Raw genomic sequence first — 23,844 nt, forward strand, 5'->3', positions numbered from 1 at the left:
AAACATTCAGGCCCTTGTGTAAGAAAGTGCCAGCAACAACAACTCGCATTTATATAGCGCCTTTAAAGTAGTAAAACGTCCCAAGGCGCTTCACAGGAGCGATTATCAAACAAAATTTGACACCGAGCCATAAAAGGAGAAATTAGGCGGAGAGGTTTAGGGAGGGAGTTCCAGAGCTTGGGGCCCAGGCAACAGAAGGCACGGCCACCAATGCTGGAGCGATTATAATCAGGGATGCTCAAAAGGGCAGAATTGGAGGAGCGCAGACATCTCGGGGAGTTGTGGGGCTGGAGGAGATTACAGAGATAGGGAGGGGTGAGGCCATGGAAGGATTTGAAAACAAGGTTGAGAATTTTGAAATCGAGGTGTTGCTTAACCGGGAGCCAATGTAGGTCAGCGAGCAAGGGGGGGTTTTGGGTGAGCGGGACTCGGTGCGAGTTAGGACACGGGGCAGCGACCACAGGGGGTGATGGGTGAGCGGGACTCGGTACGAGTTAGGACACGGGGCAGCGACCACAGGGGGTGATGGGTGAGTGGGACTCGGTGCGAGTTAGGACATGGGGCAGCGAGCACAGGAGGTGATGGGTGAGTGGGACTCGGTGTGAGTTAGGACACGGGGCAGCGAGCACAGGAGGTGATGGGTGAGCGGGACTCGGTACGAGTTAGGACACGGGGCAGCGACCACAGGGGGTGATGGGTGAGTGGGACTCGGTGCGAGTTAGGACATGGGGCAGCGAGCACAGGAGGTGATGGGTGAGTGGGACTCGGTGTGAGTTAGGACACGGGGCAGCGAGCACAGGGGGTGATGGGTGAGCGGGACTCGGTGCGAGTTAGGACACGGGTCAGCGAGCACAGGGGGTGATGGGTGAGCGGGACTCGGTGCGAGTTAGGACATGGGGCAGCGACCACAGGGGGTGATGAGTGAGCGGGACTCGGTGCGAGTTAGAATATGGGGCAGCGAGCACAGGTGGTGATGGGTGAGCGGGACTCGGTGCGAGTTAGGACACGGGGCAGCGAGCACAGGGGGTGATGGGTGATTCGGACTCGGTGCGAGTTAGGACACGGGCTGCCGAGTTTTGGATGATCTCAAGTTTATGTAGGGTAGAATGTGGGAGAGCAGCCAGGAGTACGTTGGAATAGTCAAGTCTAGAGGTAACAAAGGCAGTGGATGAGCTGAGGCAAGGGCGGAGACCGGAGATGTTACGGAGGTGGAAATAGGTGAGATAGTTATGGCGCAGATATGTGGTCGAAAGCTCATTTCAGGGTCAAATATGACCCCAAGGTTGTGAACAGTCTGGTTCAACCTCAGTCAGGTGAGAGGGATGGAGTCAGTGGCTAGGGAACGGAGTTTGTGGCGGGGACTGAAAACAATGGCTTCGGCCTTCCCAATAGTCAATTGGAGAAAATTTCTGCTCATCCAGAACTGGATGTGGGACAAGCAGTCTGACAATTTAGAGACCGAGGAGGGGTTGAGAGAAGTGGTGGTGAGGTAGAGCTGGGTGTCGCCTGCGTACATGTGGAAACTGACGCTGTGTTTTCGGATGATATCGCCAAGGGGCAGCATGTAGATGGGGAATAGGAGGGGGCCAAGGGTAGATCCTTGGGGGACACCAGGGGTAACGATGCGGGGGCGGGAAGAGAAGACGTTGCAGGTGATTCTCGGCCTACGATGAGATGGATAAGAATGGAACCAGGCGAGTGCGGTCCCACCCAGCTGGACGATGGTGGAGAGGCGTTGGAGGAGGATGGAGTGGTCAAAGTGTCAAAGGCTGCAGACAGGTCCAGAAGGACGAGGAGGGATAGTTTACCTGTGTCACAGTCACAGAGCATGTCATTTGTACTTTGATGAGAGCTGTTTCGGTACTGTGGCAGGGACGGAAACAGGATTGTAGGGATTCAAACATGGGATAGTGGGAAAGATGGGCACGGATTTGGGAGACGACAACACGTTCAAGGGAGGTTGGAGAGGAAAGGGAGGTTGGAGATGGAGCGGTAGTTTGCAAGGATGGAGGGGTCGAGGGTTGTTTTTTTTGAGGAGAGGGCGGCGATGACGGCAGATTTGAGGGAGAGGGAGACAGTACCTGAGGAGGGAGAACCGTTAACAATGTCGGCTAACATCGGAGCCAGGAAAGGAAGTTGGGTGGTCAGCAGTTTGGTGGGAATAGGGTCAAGGGAGCAGGAAGTGGGTCTCATGGACAGGATGAGCTCGGAGAGATCACGAGGGGAGATCGGAGAGAAACTGGAGAAAGATGTGAGGTCAGGGCTAGGGCAGGGGGGAGCCTCAGAGGAAGTTTGGCCCGGTGGGCTAGGGGAGGGAAGGGAAGTGGCAGAGGCAGCTGATCAGATGGTCTCAATCTTAGAGACAAAAAAGTCCATGAGCTCCTCGCACTTATTGTTGGAGGTGAGGGCGGGAGAGACATGGGGAGAGGAGCCCTTACTGTAAGAAAGCACCAAGCCAAGGTTCCCCCCAATCTGTTGCTGGGAACAGACTGACTGTTTGAAGGCGGGTTCCCACATCTTCCTGGAATAATTGACAGGATCCCTCGCTAGCTGTAAGGGCAGCGGAGACGTAGCTTATATCGCTCACCCCCCGCACTCTCACCACCCCCCAGCACCAGTTACTCCCCCCTGTACCTGCTGCCCCCACCCAGCTCTTTGCAACCCTATAAACAGCTGCAATACCTGTCTTGGGATTGTGCCTTGAGCCTCCTAGCCCAGAGATCCTGTCCCCAGTATACTAAGGCACCTGTCTGCATTAACCCCCAACATAGCCCCTCTATGTCTCCTGGCACCACCGCCCCCCCCACCCCCACCCCCCACAGCAAGGGGCAGCAATCGTTCGGCTCTGCACCCCAGTTAATCCTTCCCGAATTACATAGTGCGCCCAATGACCAGTTGTACAATCCCACAGTCTCTTCTGGGGAGAAATTGGCCTCCGTTGCGCCTCTTGTCAGCGCCTCTGGCGATAAAGGGGCTCCAACGGCTTAGCGGCGAGTATTCCTGGCGGGTTAGCGCTGAGGGTAAACCCTTACCCTGGTGATGGTGACGTCATGCGCGGTGCACCCGTTACCGCCCCGGATGCTAAATTCCCTTACATGCCCGCCCTCCCCCCCCCCCACCGCCGCAGCATCGGCAGACGTCAAACAACGGCAGCCACGGGAGGCGTTGTGAGCTCAGCCGTCCGCTTGGAGGAGCGCCATTGGTCGCCAGCTCGGCCCAAGTTTTATTCTGGGCCCTCTGTGCTGCTTTGTGAATGTTGCCCCTGGCGCGTTTAGGCAGCCCTGCCCTCTCTCACGGAGCTTGGGGCCGCTCTTGGCGGATCGCGGATCCCATCGGCCACCCTTCCCCAGCCTCACCTTCAACTCACGCCAGCAGTGGCCCTTCCCTCTCAGGGCCTGTGATTCCGACATTGCGCAGCGCGGGACATTGCGCAGCGCTCTGCCGCTAACGCCCGCCAAGGGAAGTGGTAGCGCTTGAGTTAGCGCTCTATTTCCCCCCCCCCCCCCCCCTCCAGAGCGTTAAACCGAAGCTCGCGTCCGCTAGAATCGGGTAGGGCCCAGCGATACTTCTGCACTCCCACAAAGGTTATTGCCCCCAGGCGGGGCGCCACGCAATTTCTGGCCCCCGAGAGTTACAGGGGGAGGGGAATCAGGCGGGAAGGTGGAGCTGAGGTCGAAGGTCAGCCATGATCTTATTGAATGCCCGAGCAGGCTCGAGGGGCCGAATGGCCGACTCCTGCTCCTATTATCATTTAAAAAAAAACATTTTTCGTTCATGGGATGTGGACATTGCCGGCATTTATTGCCCATCCCTAATTGCCCCTTGAGAAAGTGGTGGTGAGCCGCCTTCTTGAACCACTGCAGTCCATGTGGTGTAGCTGCTCCCACAGCGCTGACTGTGTCGTAGCGGTTTGGTACAACTGAGTGTCTCGCTGGGCCATTTCAGAGGGGCAGTTAATGATCAACCACATTGCTGTGGGTCTGGAGTCACATACTGGCCAGACCGGGTAAGGGCAGCAGATTTCCTTCCCTAAAGGACATTAGTGAACCAGATGGGTTTTTACGACAATTCGGTAGTTTCATGGTCACAATTAGTGACACGAGCTTGTTAATTTCAGATTTATTTAATTCACTGAATTTAAATTCCCCAGCTGCCGTGGTGGGATTTGAACTCGGGTGTCCGATCATTAGTCCAGGCCTGGGGATTACTGGTCTAGTAACATAACTACGATCCTCTTATGTCAAGGCGTGCGGTTACCCAGGTGGGAGGTGCATATTACAGCCATTGGCAGATTCTAGTCTGCTCTAACTTTCAACTTCATGCAAGACAGTCGACGAGTTGCGTCCAATTTATTATTCGCCGCGGAGGCCGGCGATAAGCGTTTGACTGTGGGGGCTCTTGTCCCCGAATTCGAAATCCAACCCGCATCAGCCAATAAAAGCGATCATGACGCAGGGATCCTGTCTGATGATCAATGTCTCTGGGATTCCGATCCTGGGGATTGTGCCTCGAGCCTCCTATCCCGGGGCATCCTGCCTCCAGTGTACGTGCGAATCCTATCTGGGCGATCCCACCCTCGGGATTGCTTGAGGCTCCTGTGGCAGGGATGCAGCCCGAGTCTCCTGTGCACGTAAGGAACCCGGGAGAGGCGAGGGCCCAGGGGCAGCACGGGCCCAGCCCACACTGTGCGAGATGTGCGCGCACTAGGTCCGTGCAGCAGAGCAGGTCTCCAGTCGTCCTGGTTAACCCTTGCCACTGGACAAAGGCCGGTGTGCAACGGCCACCCCACGTTAAAAAAATCTACGCACAGGCATCTTCCGCCCCTGGAGTTCAGGACTGGAACATCAGGTCCTTCATTGAAACTCATGTGGAAGCAAGTCATCCTCGTTCGAGGGACCTCCTGTGACGATGATGACACGTAAGGACCTCGCTTCAGGTCGCCTGTCTGATAGCTGCTGTCTCACAAGTCCTCGGACTAGGGTCCTGTGCAGGGGATCCCAGTCTATTTTTTTCTTTCCAAAAAAAAACGCATTGCAAACAAAAAACAATCCAAAAAGAGAGGTGTGACAGTCCGGAGGGAAGAGGCCGGACGAAGGGACGGAGGGGGGTAAGTGAGCCCACACAAAGACACAAAGAGGGAGAGGGTGCCGAGGGCCAATGCAAGGCCCTGAGTACTTTGCACCTCTCGGCTCGAGCTGTGGTCCACGGGCTCGCCATCGGCCGGCAGGGAGCTGCCGCGGTTACGAGGTGTTGAGGACCGACCTGTTGTACATCACCTGGTAGTAGGAGCTGGACTCGTTCATGGCCCCTAGCCCCTCGAAGCCGGGCTTGCCCAGCAGGGAGTTGTAGGTGTTGTTGTAGTGCAGCGGCTGGTCGTAGAGCTTGAGGTCCATCTTGTGGGACTGCTCGGAGGACATGAGGTTGGTGATCGAGAAGGGGTGGTTGAAGCTGTAGTGGGGGTCCATCTTGAGCTCGCTCTGGAGGTCGGGCAGGTGCTGGGCGGAGGGCGAGAGGAGGTGGTGGACCATGGCCTGGTGCAAGGGGGCCGGCGAGCCCCCGGAGGCCGAGGGCCCGCTGTCCGCCCTGCGGCAGGCCAGCTCGGTCAGAGTCCGCTGCTCCTCGGACCCCGGCGAGCCGTCCGACCGGCTGGACTCGGCCTCCTCGGAGCTGGGGCTGGAATGCTTGCCGCCCGGGCCGACCTCTGACCCCTTGGCGCCCGGCTCCGGGGCCGGCCGAGGCGCCAGCTTGTCCTTCTGGCACTTGAAGCGTTTCTGGCGGCGGAGGTAGCAGCCGTTCTCGAACATGTTGCCCGAGTCCGGGTGCAGGGCCCAGTAGGAGCCCTTGCCGGGCTTGTCGGGCGAGCGGGGCACCTTGACGAAGCAGTCGTTGAAGGACAGGGAGTGGCGGATGGAGTTCTGCCAGCGCTGCTGGTTCTCCCGGTAGTAGGGGAAGAGGTCCATGATCCACTGGTAGATCTCGTTCAGCGTCAGCATCTTGCTGGGGGCCTGCTGGATGGCCATGGTGATGAGGGAGATGTAGGAGTAGGGGGGCTTGGCGTGGCTGAAGCTGCGGCGGTACGGCTTGGCCTCCTTGCCTCGGCTCAGCGCCGGCGCGTAGGCCAAGCCTCCCAGCTGCGGGCCCATGTTCTGGTAGGGCGACAGCGAGTTGATGGGGGGCGGCTGGCCTCCCGCCGGGCCCACGCAGGGGCTGACGGAGCCCGGCATCGAGGAGAGCCCGTTGGTCATGGGGCTGACCGTCCCCGGCAGCACCGAGAGGGGCGGGCTGAGGTTGGTGTAGGACATGTTGAGCGAGGCAGGCGACAGGTTTCCAACGGAGCCCATGGAATTCATGCTCATGTAGCTGTTGATGGTGTTCACTGTCCCCAGACTGGGATTCATGCTGCTTGCCACAGGATAGATCTTTGGGAAGACACAGAGATTCCATGTCAATGCAAGGTAGACGCAACTGAGAAATAATATTCCTCACAGTAACATTTCATGTCATTCTACAGCATTTTCATGACCTCGGGACATAGAAACATAGAAAATAGGTGCAGGAGTAGGCCATTCGGCCCTTCGAGCCTGCACCGCCATTCAACGAGTTCATGGCTGAACATGCAACCTCAGTATCCCATTCCTGCTTTCTCGCCATACCCCTTGATCCCCCAAGTAGTAAGGACTACATCTAACTCCTTCTTGAGTATATTTAGTGAATTGGCCTCAACAACTTTCTGTGGTAGAGAATTCCACAGGTTCACCACTCTCTGGGTGAAGAAGTTTCTCCTCATCTCGGTCCTAAATGGCTTACCCCTTATGCTGTGACCCCTGGTTCTGGACTTCCCCAACATTGGGAACATTCTTCCTGCATCTAACCTGTCTAAACCCGACAGAACCTTCGCTGCACTCCCTCAACAGCAAGAACGTCCTTCCTCAAGTTAGGAGACCAAAACTGTACACAATACTCCAGGTGTGGCCTCACCAAGGCCCTGTACAACTGTAGTAACACCTCCCTGCCCCTGTACACAAATCCCCATCTCAAAACGCTTTTACGTATAAGAGTTAGGAAGTCCTGCTACAATTGTACACGGCCTGGAGTACTGCGCACAGTTTTGGTCTCCTTATCTAAGGAAGGACATATTTGCCTTGGGGCTTGGCACCCGGACTCGGGCAACATGTTCACGAGATTGATCCCTGGAATGAGAGAGTTGTCTTGCGAAGAGGGATTGAGTAGTTTAGAAGAATGAGAGCTGATCTCATTGGAACACACAATTCTGCGGGGCATTGACAGGGTAGATGCAGAGAGGATGTTTCCCCCCGGCTGGGGAGTCTAGAACCAGGGGTCACAGTCTCAGGATAAGAGGTTGGCCATTTAGGACTGAGATGAGAGGGTGGTGAATCTTTGGAATTCTCTGCCCCAGAAGGCTGTGGATGCTGAGTATCTCAATGTATTCAAGGCCGAGATCGATAGTTCAAGAGGAATCAAGGGAAAGAAACATAGAAACATAGAAAATAGGTGCAGGAGTAGGCCATTCGGCCCTTCGAGCCTGCACCACCATTCAATAAGATCATGGCTGATCATTCCCTCAGTTCCCCTTTCCTGCTTTCTATCCATACCCCTTGATCCCTTTAGCCGTAAGGGTCATATCTAACTCCCTCTTGAATATATCCAATGAACTGGCATCAACAACTCTCTGCGGCAGGGAATTCCACAGGTTAACAACTCTCTGAGTGAAGAAGTTTCTCCTCATCTTAGTCCTAAATGGCTTACCCCTTATCCTTAGACTATGTCCCCTGGTTCTGGACTTCCCCAACATCGGGAACATTCTTCCTGCATCTAACCTGTCCAGTCCCGTCAGAATTTTATATGTTTCTATGAGATCCCCTCTCATCCTTCTAAACTCCAGTGAATACAGGCCCAGTCAATCCTGGGAATCAGTCTGGTGAACCTTCGCTGCACTCCCTCAATAGCAAGAATGTCCTTCCTCAGATTAGGAGACCAAAACTGAACACAATATTCCAGGTGAGGCCTCACTAAGGCCCTGTACAACTGCAGTAAGACTTCCCTGCTCCTATACTCAAATCCCCTAGCTATGAAGGCCAACACACCATTTGCCTTCTTCACCACCTGCTGTACCTGCAACTTTCAATGACTGAGGTACCTTGACACCCAGGTCTCGTTCCAACTCCCCTTTTCCTAATCTGCCGCCATTCAGATAATATTCTGCCTTCATGTTTTTGCCCCCAAAGTGGATAACCTCACATTATACTGCATCTGCCACGTGTTGGCCCACTCACCTAACCTGTCCAAGTCACCCTGCAGCCTTTTAGCGTCCTCCTCACAGCTCACACTGCCACCCAGCTTAGTGTCATCTGCAAACTTGGAGATATTACACTCAATTCCCTCATCCAAATCATTAATGTATATTGTAAATAGCTGGGGTCCCAGCACTGAGCCCTGCGGCACCCCACTAGTCACTGCCTGCCATTCTGAAAAGGACCCGTTTATCCCCACTCTCTGCCTTCTGTCTGCCAACCAGTTCTCTATCCATGTCAGTACATTATCCCCAATACCATGTGCTTTAATTTTGCACACCAAACTCTTGTGTGGGACCTTGTCAAAAGCCTTTTGAAAGTCCAAATACACCACATCCACTGGTTCTCCCTTGTCCACTCTTCTAGTTACATCCTCAAAAAATTCTAGAAGATTTGTCAAGCATGATTTCCCTTTCATAAATCCATGCTGACTTGGGACCGATCCTGTCACTGCTTTCCAAATGCGCTGCTATTTCATCTTTAATAATTGATTCCAGCATTTTCCCCACCACCGATGTCAGGCTAACCAATCTATAATTACTCGTTTTCTCTCTCTCTCCTTTCTCAAAAAGCGGTGTTACATTTGCTACCCTCCAGTCCATAGAAACCAATCCAGAGTCGATAGACTGTTGGAAAATGATCACCAATGCATCCACTATTTCTAGGGCCACTTCCTTAAGTACTCTGGGATGCAGACTATCAGGCCCTGGGGATTTAATCGGCCTTCAATCCCATCAATTTCCCTAACACAATTTCCTACCTAATAAGGATTTCCTTCAGTTCCTCCTTCTCACTAGACCCTCGGTCCCCTAGTATTTCCGGAAGGTTATTTGTGTCTTCCTTCGTGAAGACAGAACCAAAGTATTTGTTTAACTGGTCTGCCATTTCTTTGTTCCCCATTATAAATTCACCTGAATCCGACTGCAAGGGACCTACGTTTGTTTTCACAAATCTTTTTCTCTTCACATAGAAGCTTTTGCAGTCAGTTTTTATGTTCCCAGCAAGCTTCCTCTCATACTCTATTTTCCCCCTCCTATTTAACCCCTTTGTCCTCCTCTGCTGTATTACAAAATTCTCCCAGTCCTCAGGTTTGCTGCTTTTTCTGGCCAATTTATATGCCTCTTCCTTGGATTTAACATTATCCTTAATTTCTCTTGTTAGCCACGGTTGAGCCACCTTCCCCGTTTTATTTTTACTCCAGACAGGGATGTACAATTGTTGAAGTTCATCCATGTGATCTTTAAATGTTTGCCATTGCCTATCCACCGTCAACCCTTTAAGTATCACTCGCCAGTCTATTCTAGCCAATTCACATCTCATACCTTCGAAGTTACCTTTCCTTAAGTTCAGGACCCTAGTCTCTGAATTAACTGTGTCACTCTACATCTTAATAAAGAATTCTATCATAGTATGGTCACTTTTCCCCAAGGGGCCTCGCACAACAAGATTGCTAATTAGTCTTTTCTCATTACACATCACCCAGTCTAGGATGGCCAGCCCTCTAGTTGGTTCCTTGACATATTGGTCTAGAAAACCATCCCTAATACACTCCAGGAAATCCTCCTCCACCGTATTGCTATCAGTTTGGTTATCCCAATCAATAGATTAAAGTCGCCCATGATAACTGCTGTACCTTTATTGCACGCATCCCTAATTTCTTGTTTGATGCTGTCCCCAACCTCACTACTACTGTTTGGTGGTCTGTACACAACTCCCACTAGCGTTTTGTGCCCTTTGGTATTCCGTAGCTCCACCCATACCGATTCCACATCATCCAAGCTAATGTCCTTCCTTACTATTGCATTAATTTCCTCTTTAACCAGCAACGCCACCCCATCTCCTTTTCCTTTCTGTCTATCCTTCCTGAATGTTTGAATGCCCCTGGATGTTGAGTTCCCAGCCTTGGTCACCCTGGAGCCATGTCTCCGTGATGCCAATTACATCATATGGAGAACTCCAGTGAATACAAGCCCAGTTGAGCCAGTCTTTCTTGATAGGTCAGTCCCGCCATCCCGGGAATCAGTCTGGTGAACCTTCGCTGCACTCCCTCAATAGCAAGAATGTCCTTCCTCAGGTTAGGAGAACAAAACTGGACACAATACTCCAGGTGTGGCCTCACCAAGGCCCTGTACAACTGTAGCAACACCTCCCTGCCCCTGTACTCAAATCCCCTTGCTATGAAGGCCAACATGCCATTTGCTTTCTTAACCGCCTGCTGTACCTGCATGCCAACCTTCAATGACTGATGTACCACGACACTCAGGTCTCGTTGCACCTCCCCTTTTCCTAATCTGTCACCATTCAGATAATAGTCTGTCTCTCTGTTTTTACCACCAAAGTGGATAACCTCACATTTATCCACATTATACTTCATCTGCCATGCATTTGCCCATTCACCTAACCTATCCAAGTCACTCTGCAGCCTCATAGAATCCTCCTCGCAGCTCACACTGCCACCCAACTTAGTGTCATCCGCAAATTTGGAGATACTACATTTAATCCCCTCGTCTAAATCATTAATGTACAATGTAAACAGCTGGGGCCCCAGCACAGAACCTTGCGGTACCCCACTAGTCACTGCCTGCCATTCTGAAAAGTACCCATTTACTCCTACTCTTTGCTTCCTGTCTGACAACCAGTTCTCAATCCATGTCAGCACACTACCCCCAATCCCATGTGCTTTAACTTTGCACATTAATCTCTTGTGTGGGACCTTGTCGAAAGCCTTCTTAAAGTCCAAATATACCACATCAACTGGTTCTACTAGAAACATCCTCAAAAAATTCCAGAAGATTCTTCAAACTGGCTGCCGCATTTGCCACATTACAACAGTGACTTCACTTCAAAAAGTATTTCACTGACTGCAGGGTGTTTTGGGTCATCCGGAGGTTGTGTTCAAGGATACACATTTCTTCTTTTTCTATTTGAAGTACCAAAGTTTTTATTTACATGAGAAAGCCATTTGAATTTCGGCTCAACAAGTGTCCTTCACAGATTCACATCAAACGGGAAACAAATTCCTTCTCAGATTCATGAATCCCCGGTAACACCAACCCCTCTGTTCACGTGGAACGGAAGATACAAATCGACAGACAGCAACATACGACTGTATCCTTCCACAGGCCAAGTTTGCCCCTGCCCACTACACTGTGGCTAACTCTGCAACACATGCATACGGTCGCTGACACAACAAAGGAATCGGATATAAAAACACACACTGACACACTGGTATAAACACACACTGACACACTGATATAAACACACACTGATACACTGGTATAAACACACACTGACACACTGATATAAACAGACACTGACACACTGCTATAAACACACACTGACACACTGATATAAACACACACTGATAGCAACACAAACTGACACACTGATATAAACAGACAGGGACACACTGATATAAACCCACACTGATATAAACACATACTGAAACACTGATATAAATACACACTGATATGAACACACACTGACACACCGATATAAACACACACTGATAAACTCACATAAACACACACTGTCACACTGATATAAGCACTCACTGACACACTGATATATACACACACTGATATAAACACACACTGACACACTGATATAAACACACACTGACACAGATATAAACACACACTGACACACACTGACACACTGATATAAACACACACTGATATAAACACACACTGACACACTGCTATAAACACACACTGACACATTGGTGTAAACACACACTGGCACACTGCTATAAACACACACTGACACACTGCTATAAACACACACTAACACACTGATATAAGCACACACTGACACACTGATATTAATACACACTGACACACTGCTATAAACACACACTGACACACTGATATAAACAGACCCTGAAACTCTGATATCATCACACACTGATATAAACACACGCTGACACACTGAAAAAACACTCACTGATACACTGATATAGACACACACTGACACACTGATATAAACACACTCTGACACTGACATAAACACACACTGACACACTGATATAAACAGACACTGACACACAGATATAAACACACTCTGATATCAACACAAACTGACACACTGATATAAACAGACAGGGACACACTGATATAAACCCACACTGATATAAACACACACTGAAACACTGATATAAATACACACTGATATGAACACACACTGACACACCGATATAAACACACACTGATAAACTCACATAAACACACACTGTCACACTGATATAAGCACACACTGACACACTGATATATACACACACTGATATAAACACACAGTGACACATTGACATAAACATAGACTGACACACCGATATAAACACACACTGCCACACTGATATAAACACAAACTGATAGAAACACACTGATATCAACACACACTGATAGAAACACACACTGACACTGATATAAGCGCACACTGACACACTGATATAAATACACACTGATATAAATACACACTGACACACTGCTTTAAACATGCACCGACACAGATTTAAACAAACACTGATATAAACACAGACAGAAACACTGATGTAAACACAGACTGACCCACTGATATAAACACACACTGACACACTGATATAAACACATACTGACACACTGATATAAACACACTTGCACTGGTTTAAACACACACTGACACTGATATAAACACACACTGATATAAACACACACTGACACACTGATTTAAACACACACTGATATAAACGCAGACTGAAACAAGGATGTAAACACACACTGACACACTGATATAAACACAGACTGAAACACTGATATAAACACACACGGACACACTGATATCAACACACACTGACACACTGATATCAACACACACTGACACACTGATATAAACAGACACTGATATAAACGCACACTGATACAACCACACACTGACAAAGTGATATAAACACACACGGACACACTGATATAAGTGCACAGGGACACACTGATTTAAACACACACTGACACACTGATATAAACACTCACTGACACACTGACATAAACACACACTGACACACTGATATAAACACACGCTGACACACTGATGCAAACACAAACTGACACACTGATATAAACAGACACTGACACACTGATATAAACAGACATTGACACACTGATATAAACACACACGGACACACTGATATAAACACACACTGACACTGATATAAAAAAACACTGACATACTGATATAAATACATACTGATATAAACACACACTGACACACTGATATAAATACACACTGATATAAACACACACTGACACACTGATATAACCACATACTGACACGCTGATATAAACACTCGCTGACACACTGATTTAAACACACACTGACACTGATATAAACACACAGTGCCACACTGATATAAATACACATTGACACTGATACAAACACAAAATGACACATTGATATAAACAGACAGTGACACACAGATATAAACACATACTGATATAAACACACACTGACACACTGATACAGACACTGACACACAGATATAAACACACTCTAATATCAACACAAACTGACACACTGAAATAAACAGACAGCGACACACTGATATAAACGCACACTTATATAAACACACACTGAAACACTGATATAAATACACACCGATATAAACACACACTGACACTCTGACATAAACACACACTGACACACCTATATAAACACACTGATATAAACACATACTGACACACTGATATAAACACACACTGTCATAAACACACACTGATATAAACACACTCTGATACACTGATACAAACACACACTGCCACACTGATATAATCTCACACTGATACACTGATATAAACACACACTGACACTGAGATAAACACACAATGACACTGATGTTAACACACACTGACAGACCGATAAAAACACACACAGATATAAAAACACACTGATATAGACTGATATAAACACACTGACACACTGATATAAACAGACACTGACACACTGATATAAACACACATTGATATAAACACACACTGACACACTGATATAAACACACACTGACACATTGATATAAACAGACACTGACACACTGATATAAACACACATTGATATAAACACACACTGACACACTGATATGAACAGACACTGACACTGATATAAATACACAATCACTCACAGTTATAAACACACTCTCATATCAACATAAACTGACACTGCTATAAACACACGTGACACACTGATATAAACACATGCTGATACACTGATATAAACACTCACTGACACACTGACATAAACACACACTGACACTGATATAAACACACTGACACACTGATATAAACACACACTGACACTGATATAAACACACACTTACACTGATATAAACAGATACTGACACACTGATATAAACAGACATTGACACACTGATATAAACACACGCTGACACAATGATATAAACAGCCACTGACACACTGATATAAACAGACATTGACACACTGATATAAACACACGCTGACACAATGATATAAACAGCCACTGATACACTGATATAAACACAAACTGACACACTGATATAAACAGACACTGACACACTGATATAAACACACACTGACACTGATATAAAAAAACACTGACATACTGATATAAATACATACTGATATAAACACACACTGACACACTGATATAAATACACACTGATATAAACACACACTGACACACTGATATAAACACACGCTGACACAATGATATAAACAGCCACTGACACACTGATATAAACAGACACTGACACACTGATATAAACACACACTGACACACTGATATAAACACACGCTGACACACTGATACAAACACAAACTGACACACTGATATAAACAGACACTGACACACTGATATAAACACACATTGATATAAACACACACTGACACACAGATAAAAACACACACTGACACATTGATATAAATACACACTGACACACTGATATAAACACACACTGATATAAACACACTGGCACTGATATAAACATACACAGACACCGATATAAACACACCCTGCCACACTGACATAAACACACACTTTTATACTGATATAAATACACACTGATATAAACACTCACTGACACATTGATATAAACACACTGGCACTGATATAAATGCACAGTGACACTGATATAAACACACACTGACACACTGATATAAACACACACTGATATAAACGCACACTGACACACTGCTTTAAACACACACTGACATACTGATTTAAACACACACTGACACACTGATACAAACACACTGGCACTGATATAAACATACACAGACACCGATATAAACACACCCTGCCACACTGACATAAACACACACTTTTATACTGATATAAATACACACTGATATAAACACTCACTGACACATTGATATAAACACACTGGCACTGATATAAATGCACACAGACACTGATATAAACACACACTGACACACTGATATAAACACACACTGACACACTGATATAAACACACACTGACACACTGAAGAAACACTCACTGATATAAACACACACTGACACACTGCTTTAAACACACACTGACACACTGATTTAAACACACACTGATATAAACACAGACTGAAACAAGGATGTAAACACACACTGACACACTGATATAAACACAGACTGAAACACTGATATAAACACACACGGACACACTGATTTAAACACACACTGACACACTGATATCAACACACACTGACGCACTAATATAAACACACACTGACACACTGATATAAACAGACACTGATATAAACGCACAGTGATACAACCACACACTGACACACTGATATAAACACACACGGACACACTGATATAAGTGCATAGGGACACACTGATTTAAACACACACTGACACACTGATATAAACACACACTGACACACTGACATAAACACACACTGACACTGATATAAACACACACTGACACACTGATAATAAACACACACTGACGCACTGATATAAACACACACTGACACACTGATATAAACACACACTGACACTGATATAAACAGACACAGACACACTGATATAAACAGACAATGACACAATGATATAAACAGACACAGACACACTGATATAAACAGACAATGACACACTGATATAAACACACACTGACACTGATATAAACACACACTGACACACTAATGTAAACACACACTGATATAAACACACACCAATATAAACACACAGTGACACACTAATATAAACACACACTGATTATAAACACACACTGATTCACTGGTATAAACACACACCAATATAAACATACACTGGCGCACTGATATAAACACACACTGATACAAACACACACTGACACACTGATATAAACACACGCTGGCACACTGATAAAAACACATACTGACACACTGATATAAAAACACAGTGACACCGATATAAACATACGCGGACACACTGATATAAACACACACTGACACACTGATATAAACACACACTGACACTGATATAAACACACACTGACCCACTGATATAAAAACAGGCCGATATAAACACACACTGACATACTGATATAAACACACACTGATATAAACACACACTGCCACACTGATATAAACACACACTGACACACTGATATAAACACACACTGATATAAACACACACTGATACACTGATATAAACACACACAGACACTGATATAAACATATACTGACACACTGATATAAACAGACATTGACACACTGATATACACATACACTGACACACTGATATAAACACACGCTGACACACTGATACAAACACAAACTGACACACTGATATAAACAGACACTGACACACTGATATAAACACACATTGATATAACCACACACTGACACACTGATATAAACACACAGTGACACTGATATAAAAACACACTGACACACTGACATAAACACACACTGACACACCTACATAAACACACTGATATAAACACACACTGATACACTGATATAAACACACGTGTACACACTGATGTAAATACACCTTGATATACTGATATCAACACACACTGCCACACTGATATAAACACACACTGACACACTGATATAAATACACACTGATATAAACACTCACTGACACACTGATATAAACACACTTGCACTGATATAACACACACTGACACACTGATATAAACACACACTGACACTGATACAAACACAAACTGACACATCGATAATAACAGACAGTGGCACACAGATATAAACACAGGCTGATATAAACACACACTGACACACCGATATAAACACACACTGACGCACTGATATAACCACATACTGACACGCTGATATAAACACTCGCTGACACACTGATTTAAACACAATTGCACAGATATAACACACACTGACACTGATATAAACAGACAGCGACACACTGATATAAACCCACACTTATATAAACACACTCTGAAACACTGATATAAATACACACCTATATAAACACACACTGACACTCTGACATAAACACACACTGACACACCTATATAAACACACTGATTTAAACACACACTGATACACTGATATAAACGCACGGGGACACACTGTCATAAACACACACTGATATAAACACACACTGATACACTGATAGAAACACACATTGCCACACTGATATAATCTCACACTAACACAGAGATAAACACACAATGACACTGATGTAAACACACATTGCCACAATGATATAAACACACACTGATATAAACACATACTGACACACTGATATAAACACACACTGTCATAAACACACACTGATATAAACACACACTGATACAAACACACACTGCCACACTGATATAATCTCACACTGATACACTGATATAAACACACACTGACACTGAGATAAACACACAATGACACTGATGTAAACACACACTGACAGACCGATAAAAACACACACAGATATAAAAACACACTGATATAGACTGATATAAACACACGCGGACACACTGATATAAAAACACACTGATATAAACACACACTGACACAAACACACACTGACACAATGATATAAACACACACTGACGCACTGATATAACCACATACTGACACGCTGATATAAACACTCGCTGACACACTGATTTAAACACACTTGCACTGATATAACACACACTGACACTGATATAAACACACAGTGACACACTGATATAAACACACACTGACACTGATACAAACACAAACTGACACATTGATATAAACAGACAGTGACACACAGATATAAACACAGACTGATATAAACACACACTAACACACTGATATAAACAGACAGCGACACACTGATATAAACCCACACTTATATAAACACACACAGAAACACTGATATAAATACACATCTATATAAACACACACTGACACTCTGACATAAACACACACTGACACACCGATATAAACACACTGAAATAAACAGACACTGACACACTGATATAAACAGAAATTGACACACTGATATAAACACACACTGACACAATGATATAAACAGCCACTGACACACTGATATAAACAGACGCTGACATACTGATACAAACACACACTGCCACACTGATATAATCTCACACTGATACACTGATATAAACACACACTGACACTGAGATAAACACACAATGACACTGATGTAAGCACACACTGACAGACCGATAAAAACACACACAGATATAAAAACACACTGATATAGACTGATATAAACACACGCGGACACATAGATATAAAAACACACTGACGCACTGATATAAACACATACTGACACACTGATAAGAACACACTTGCACTGGTTTAAACACTCACTGACACTGATATAAACACACGCTGACACACTGATATAAACACTCACTGACACACTGATATAAACACACACTGACACACTGATATAAATACACAGTGACACTGATATAAACACACACTGACACACTGATATAAACACATACTGACACACTGATATAAACACACTTGCACTGGTTTAAACACAGACTGACACTGATATAAACACACACTGATATAAACACACACTGACACACTGATATAAACATGCACTGACACGCTGATATAAACACACACTGATATAAACACCCGCTGATACACTGAAAGAAACAGACACTGATACTGATATAAACACACACTGACACACTGATATAAACACACTGGCACTGATATAAACATACACAGACACCGATATAAACACACCCTGCCACACTAATATAAACACAGACTGACACACTGATATAAACACACACTGACACACTGATATAAACAACCTGACACACTGATATAAACACACACTGACACACTGATATAAACACACACTGACACTGAAATAAACAGACACTGACACACTGATATAAACAGACATTGACACACTGATATAAACACACACTGACACAATGATATAAACAGCCACTGACACACTGATATAAACAGACGCTGAAATACTGATATAAACATACACTGACACACTGATATAAACACACGCTGACACACTGATACAAACACAAACTGACACACTGATATAAACACAAACTGACGCACTGATATAAACACACACTGACATAAACACATACTGACACACTGATATAAACACACTTGCACTGGTTTAAACACAGACTGACACTGATATAAACACACACTGATATAAACACACACTGACACACTGATATAAACATGCACTGACACGCTGATATAAACACACACTGATATAAACACCCGCTGATACACTGAAAGAAACAGACACTGATACTGATATAAACACACACTGACACACTGATATAAACATACACTGGCACTGATATAAACACAAACTGGCACACTGATACAAACACAAACTGACACACTGATATAAACAGACACTGACACACTGATATAAACACACACTGACACACTGATATAAACACACGCTGACACACTGATATAAACACACATTGATATAAACACACACTGACACACTGATATGAACAGACACTGACACTGATATAAATACACAATGACTCACAGTTATAAACACACTCTCATATCAACATAAACTGACACTGCTATAAACACACGTGACACACTGACATAAACACACACTGACACTGATATAAACACACTGACACACTGATATAAACAGACACCGACACACTGATATAAACACACACTTACACTGATATAAACAGATACTGACACACTGATGTAAACAGACATTGACACACTGATATAAACACACGCTGACACAATGATATAAACAGCCACTGACACACTGATGTAAACAGACACTGACACACTGATATAAACATACACTGACACACTGATATAAACACACACTGAAGCACTGATATAAACACACTGATATAAACACACACTGACACTGATATAAACAGACACAGACACACTAATATAAACAGACAATGACACAATGATATAAACAGACACAGACACACTGATATAAACAGACAATGACACACTGATATAAACACACACTGACACTGATATAAACACACACTGACACACTAATGTAAACACACACTGATATAAACACACACCAATATAAACACACAGTGACACACTAATATAAACACACACTGATTATAAACACACACTGATTCACTGGTATAAAAACACACCAATATAAACACACACTGGCGCACTGATATAAACACACACTGATACAAACACACACTGACATACTGATATAAACACACTGGAACTGATATAAACATACACAGACACCGATATAAACACACCCTGCCACACTGACATAAACACACACTTTTATACTGATATAAATACACACTGATATAAACAGACATTGACACACCGATATAAACACACGCTGACACAATGATATAAACAGCCACTGACACACTGACATAAACAGACACTGACACACTGATATAAACATACACTGACACACTGATATAAACACATGCTGACACACTGATACAAACACAAACTGACACACTGATATAAACAGACACTGACACACTGATATAAACACACACTGACACACTGATATAAATACAAGCTGACAGACTGATATAAACACACTGGCACTGATATAAACATACACACTCACTGATATAAACACACACTGACACACTGCTTTAAACACACACTGACACACTGATTTAAATACACACTGATATAAACACAGACTGAAACAAGGATGTAAACACACACTGACACACTGATATAAACACAGACTGAAACACTGATATAAACACAGACGGACACACTGATTTAAACACACACTGACACACTGATATCAACACACACTGACGTACTAATATAAACACACACTGACACACTGATATAAACAGACACTGATATAAACGCACACTGATACAACCACACACTGACACACTGACATAAACACACACTGACACTGATATAAACACACACTGACACACTGATATCAACACACACTGACGTACTAATATAAACACACACTGACACACTGATATAAACAGACACTGATATAAACGCACACTGATACAACCACACACTGACACACTGATATAAACACACACGGATACACTGATATAAGTGCACAGCGACACACTGATTTAAACACACACTGACGCACTGATATAAACACACTGATATAAACACACACTGACACTGATATAAACAGACACAGACACACTGATATAAACAGACAATGACACAATGATATAAACAGACACAGACACACTGATATAAACAGACAATGACACACTGATATAAACACACACTGACACTGATATAAACACACACTGACACACTAATGTAAACACACACTGATATAAACACACACCAATATAAACACACAGTGACACACTAATATAAACACACAGATTATAAACACACACTGATTCACTGGTATAAACACACACCAATATAAACACACACTGGTGCACTGATATAAACACAGACTGACACACTGATATAAACACACGCTGACACACTGATAAAAACACATACTGACACTGATATAAACACACACTGACACACTGATATAAAAACAAGCCGATATAAACACACACTGACATACTGATATAAACACACACTGATATAAACACACACTGCCACACTGATATAAACACACACTGACACACTGATATAAACACACACTGATATAAACACACACTGACACACTGATATAAACACACACTTACACTGAAATATACAGACACTGAAACACTGATATAAACAGACATTGACACACTGATATAAACACACACTGACACACTGAAATCAACACACACTGACGCACTGATATAAACACACACTGGCACACTGATATAAACACACACTGACACTGATATAAATACACACCGACACACTGATATAAACACATCCTGACACTGATATAAACACAAACTGACACACTGATATATACAGACACTGACACACAGTTATAAACACACGCTGAATAAACTCACACTGAAACACTGATATAAATACACACTGATATAAACACACACTGACACACTGATATAAACACACACTGTCACACAGCCATAAACACAATCTGACACACTGATACAAACACACACTGACACACAGATAAAAACACACACTGACACACAGATAAAAACACACGCTGACACACTGATACAAACACAAACTGACACACTGATATAAACAGACACTGACACACTGATATAAACACACACTGACATACTGATATAAACTTATACTGATATAAACACACACTGACACACTGATATAAACACACACTGACACACAGATAAAAACACACACTGATATAAACACACACTGACACACTGATATGAACAGACACTGACACTGATATAAATACACAATGACTCACAGTTATAAACACACTCTCATATCAACACAAACTGACACACTGATATAAACACATGCTGATACACTGATATAAACACTCACTGACACACTGACATAAACACACACTGACACACTGATATGAACACACTGACACACTGATATAAACACACACTGACACACTGATATAAACACACACTGACACTGATATAAACACACACTGACACACTGATATAAAAACAGGCCGATATAAACACACACTGACATACTGATATAAACACACACTGATATAAATACACAACAATATAAACACACACTGCAGCACTGATATAAACACACACTGATATAAACACACACTGATACACTGATATAAACACACACAGACACTGATATAAACATATACTGACACACTGATATAAACAGACACTGACACACAGTTTTCAACACACTCTGATATATAGACAAAGTGACACATTGATATAAGCAGACAGGGAAACACTGATATTAACCCACATTGATATAAACACTCTTTGAAACACTGATCTAAATACACACTGACACACTGCTATAAACACACACTGACATATTGACATAAACAGACAATGACACACCGTTATAAACACACACTGCCACACTGATATAAACACACACATATAAATACACACTGACACACTGATATAAACACACACTGATATAAACACACACGGACACTGATATAAACACACACTGACACAATGAAAAAACATACACTGACACTGATATAAACACACACTGACACACTGAGAAACACA

General features: G+C 44.3%; 1 protein-coding gene across 3 annotated transcripts in view; it reads right to left on the bottom strand.

Moving 5' to 3' along the window:
- Positions 1 to 5,240: 5,240 nt before the first annotated feature.
- The window catches only part of LOC139239185 (hepatocyte nuclear factor 3-beta-like), a 142,264-nt gene continuing 123,660 nt past the window's right edge, over positions 5,241 to 23,844 (bottom strand). For all 3 annotated transcript variants that reach the window (XM_070867819.1, XM_070867817.1, XM_070867818.1), the window contains exon 2: positions 5,241 to 6,419. In XM_070867819.1, coding sequence (XP_070723920.1) covers positions 5,241 to 6,398 — 1,158 coding nt within the window. In that variant the 5' untranslated portion in view covers positions 6,399 to 6,419. The remainder of the gene's footprint in view (positions 6,420 to 23,844) is intronic.

The sequence above is a fragment of the Pristiophorus japonicus genome, chromosome 26, assembly GCF_044704955.1.
Source record: "Pristiophorus japonicus isolate sPriJap1 chromosome 26, sPriJap1.hap1, whole genome shotgun sequence".
Classification (NCBI taxonomy): Eukaryota; Metazoa; Chordata; class Chondrichthyes; family Pristiophoridae; genus Pristiophorus; species Pristiophorus japonicus.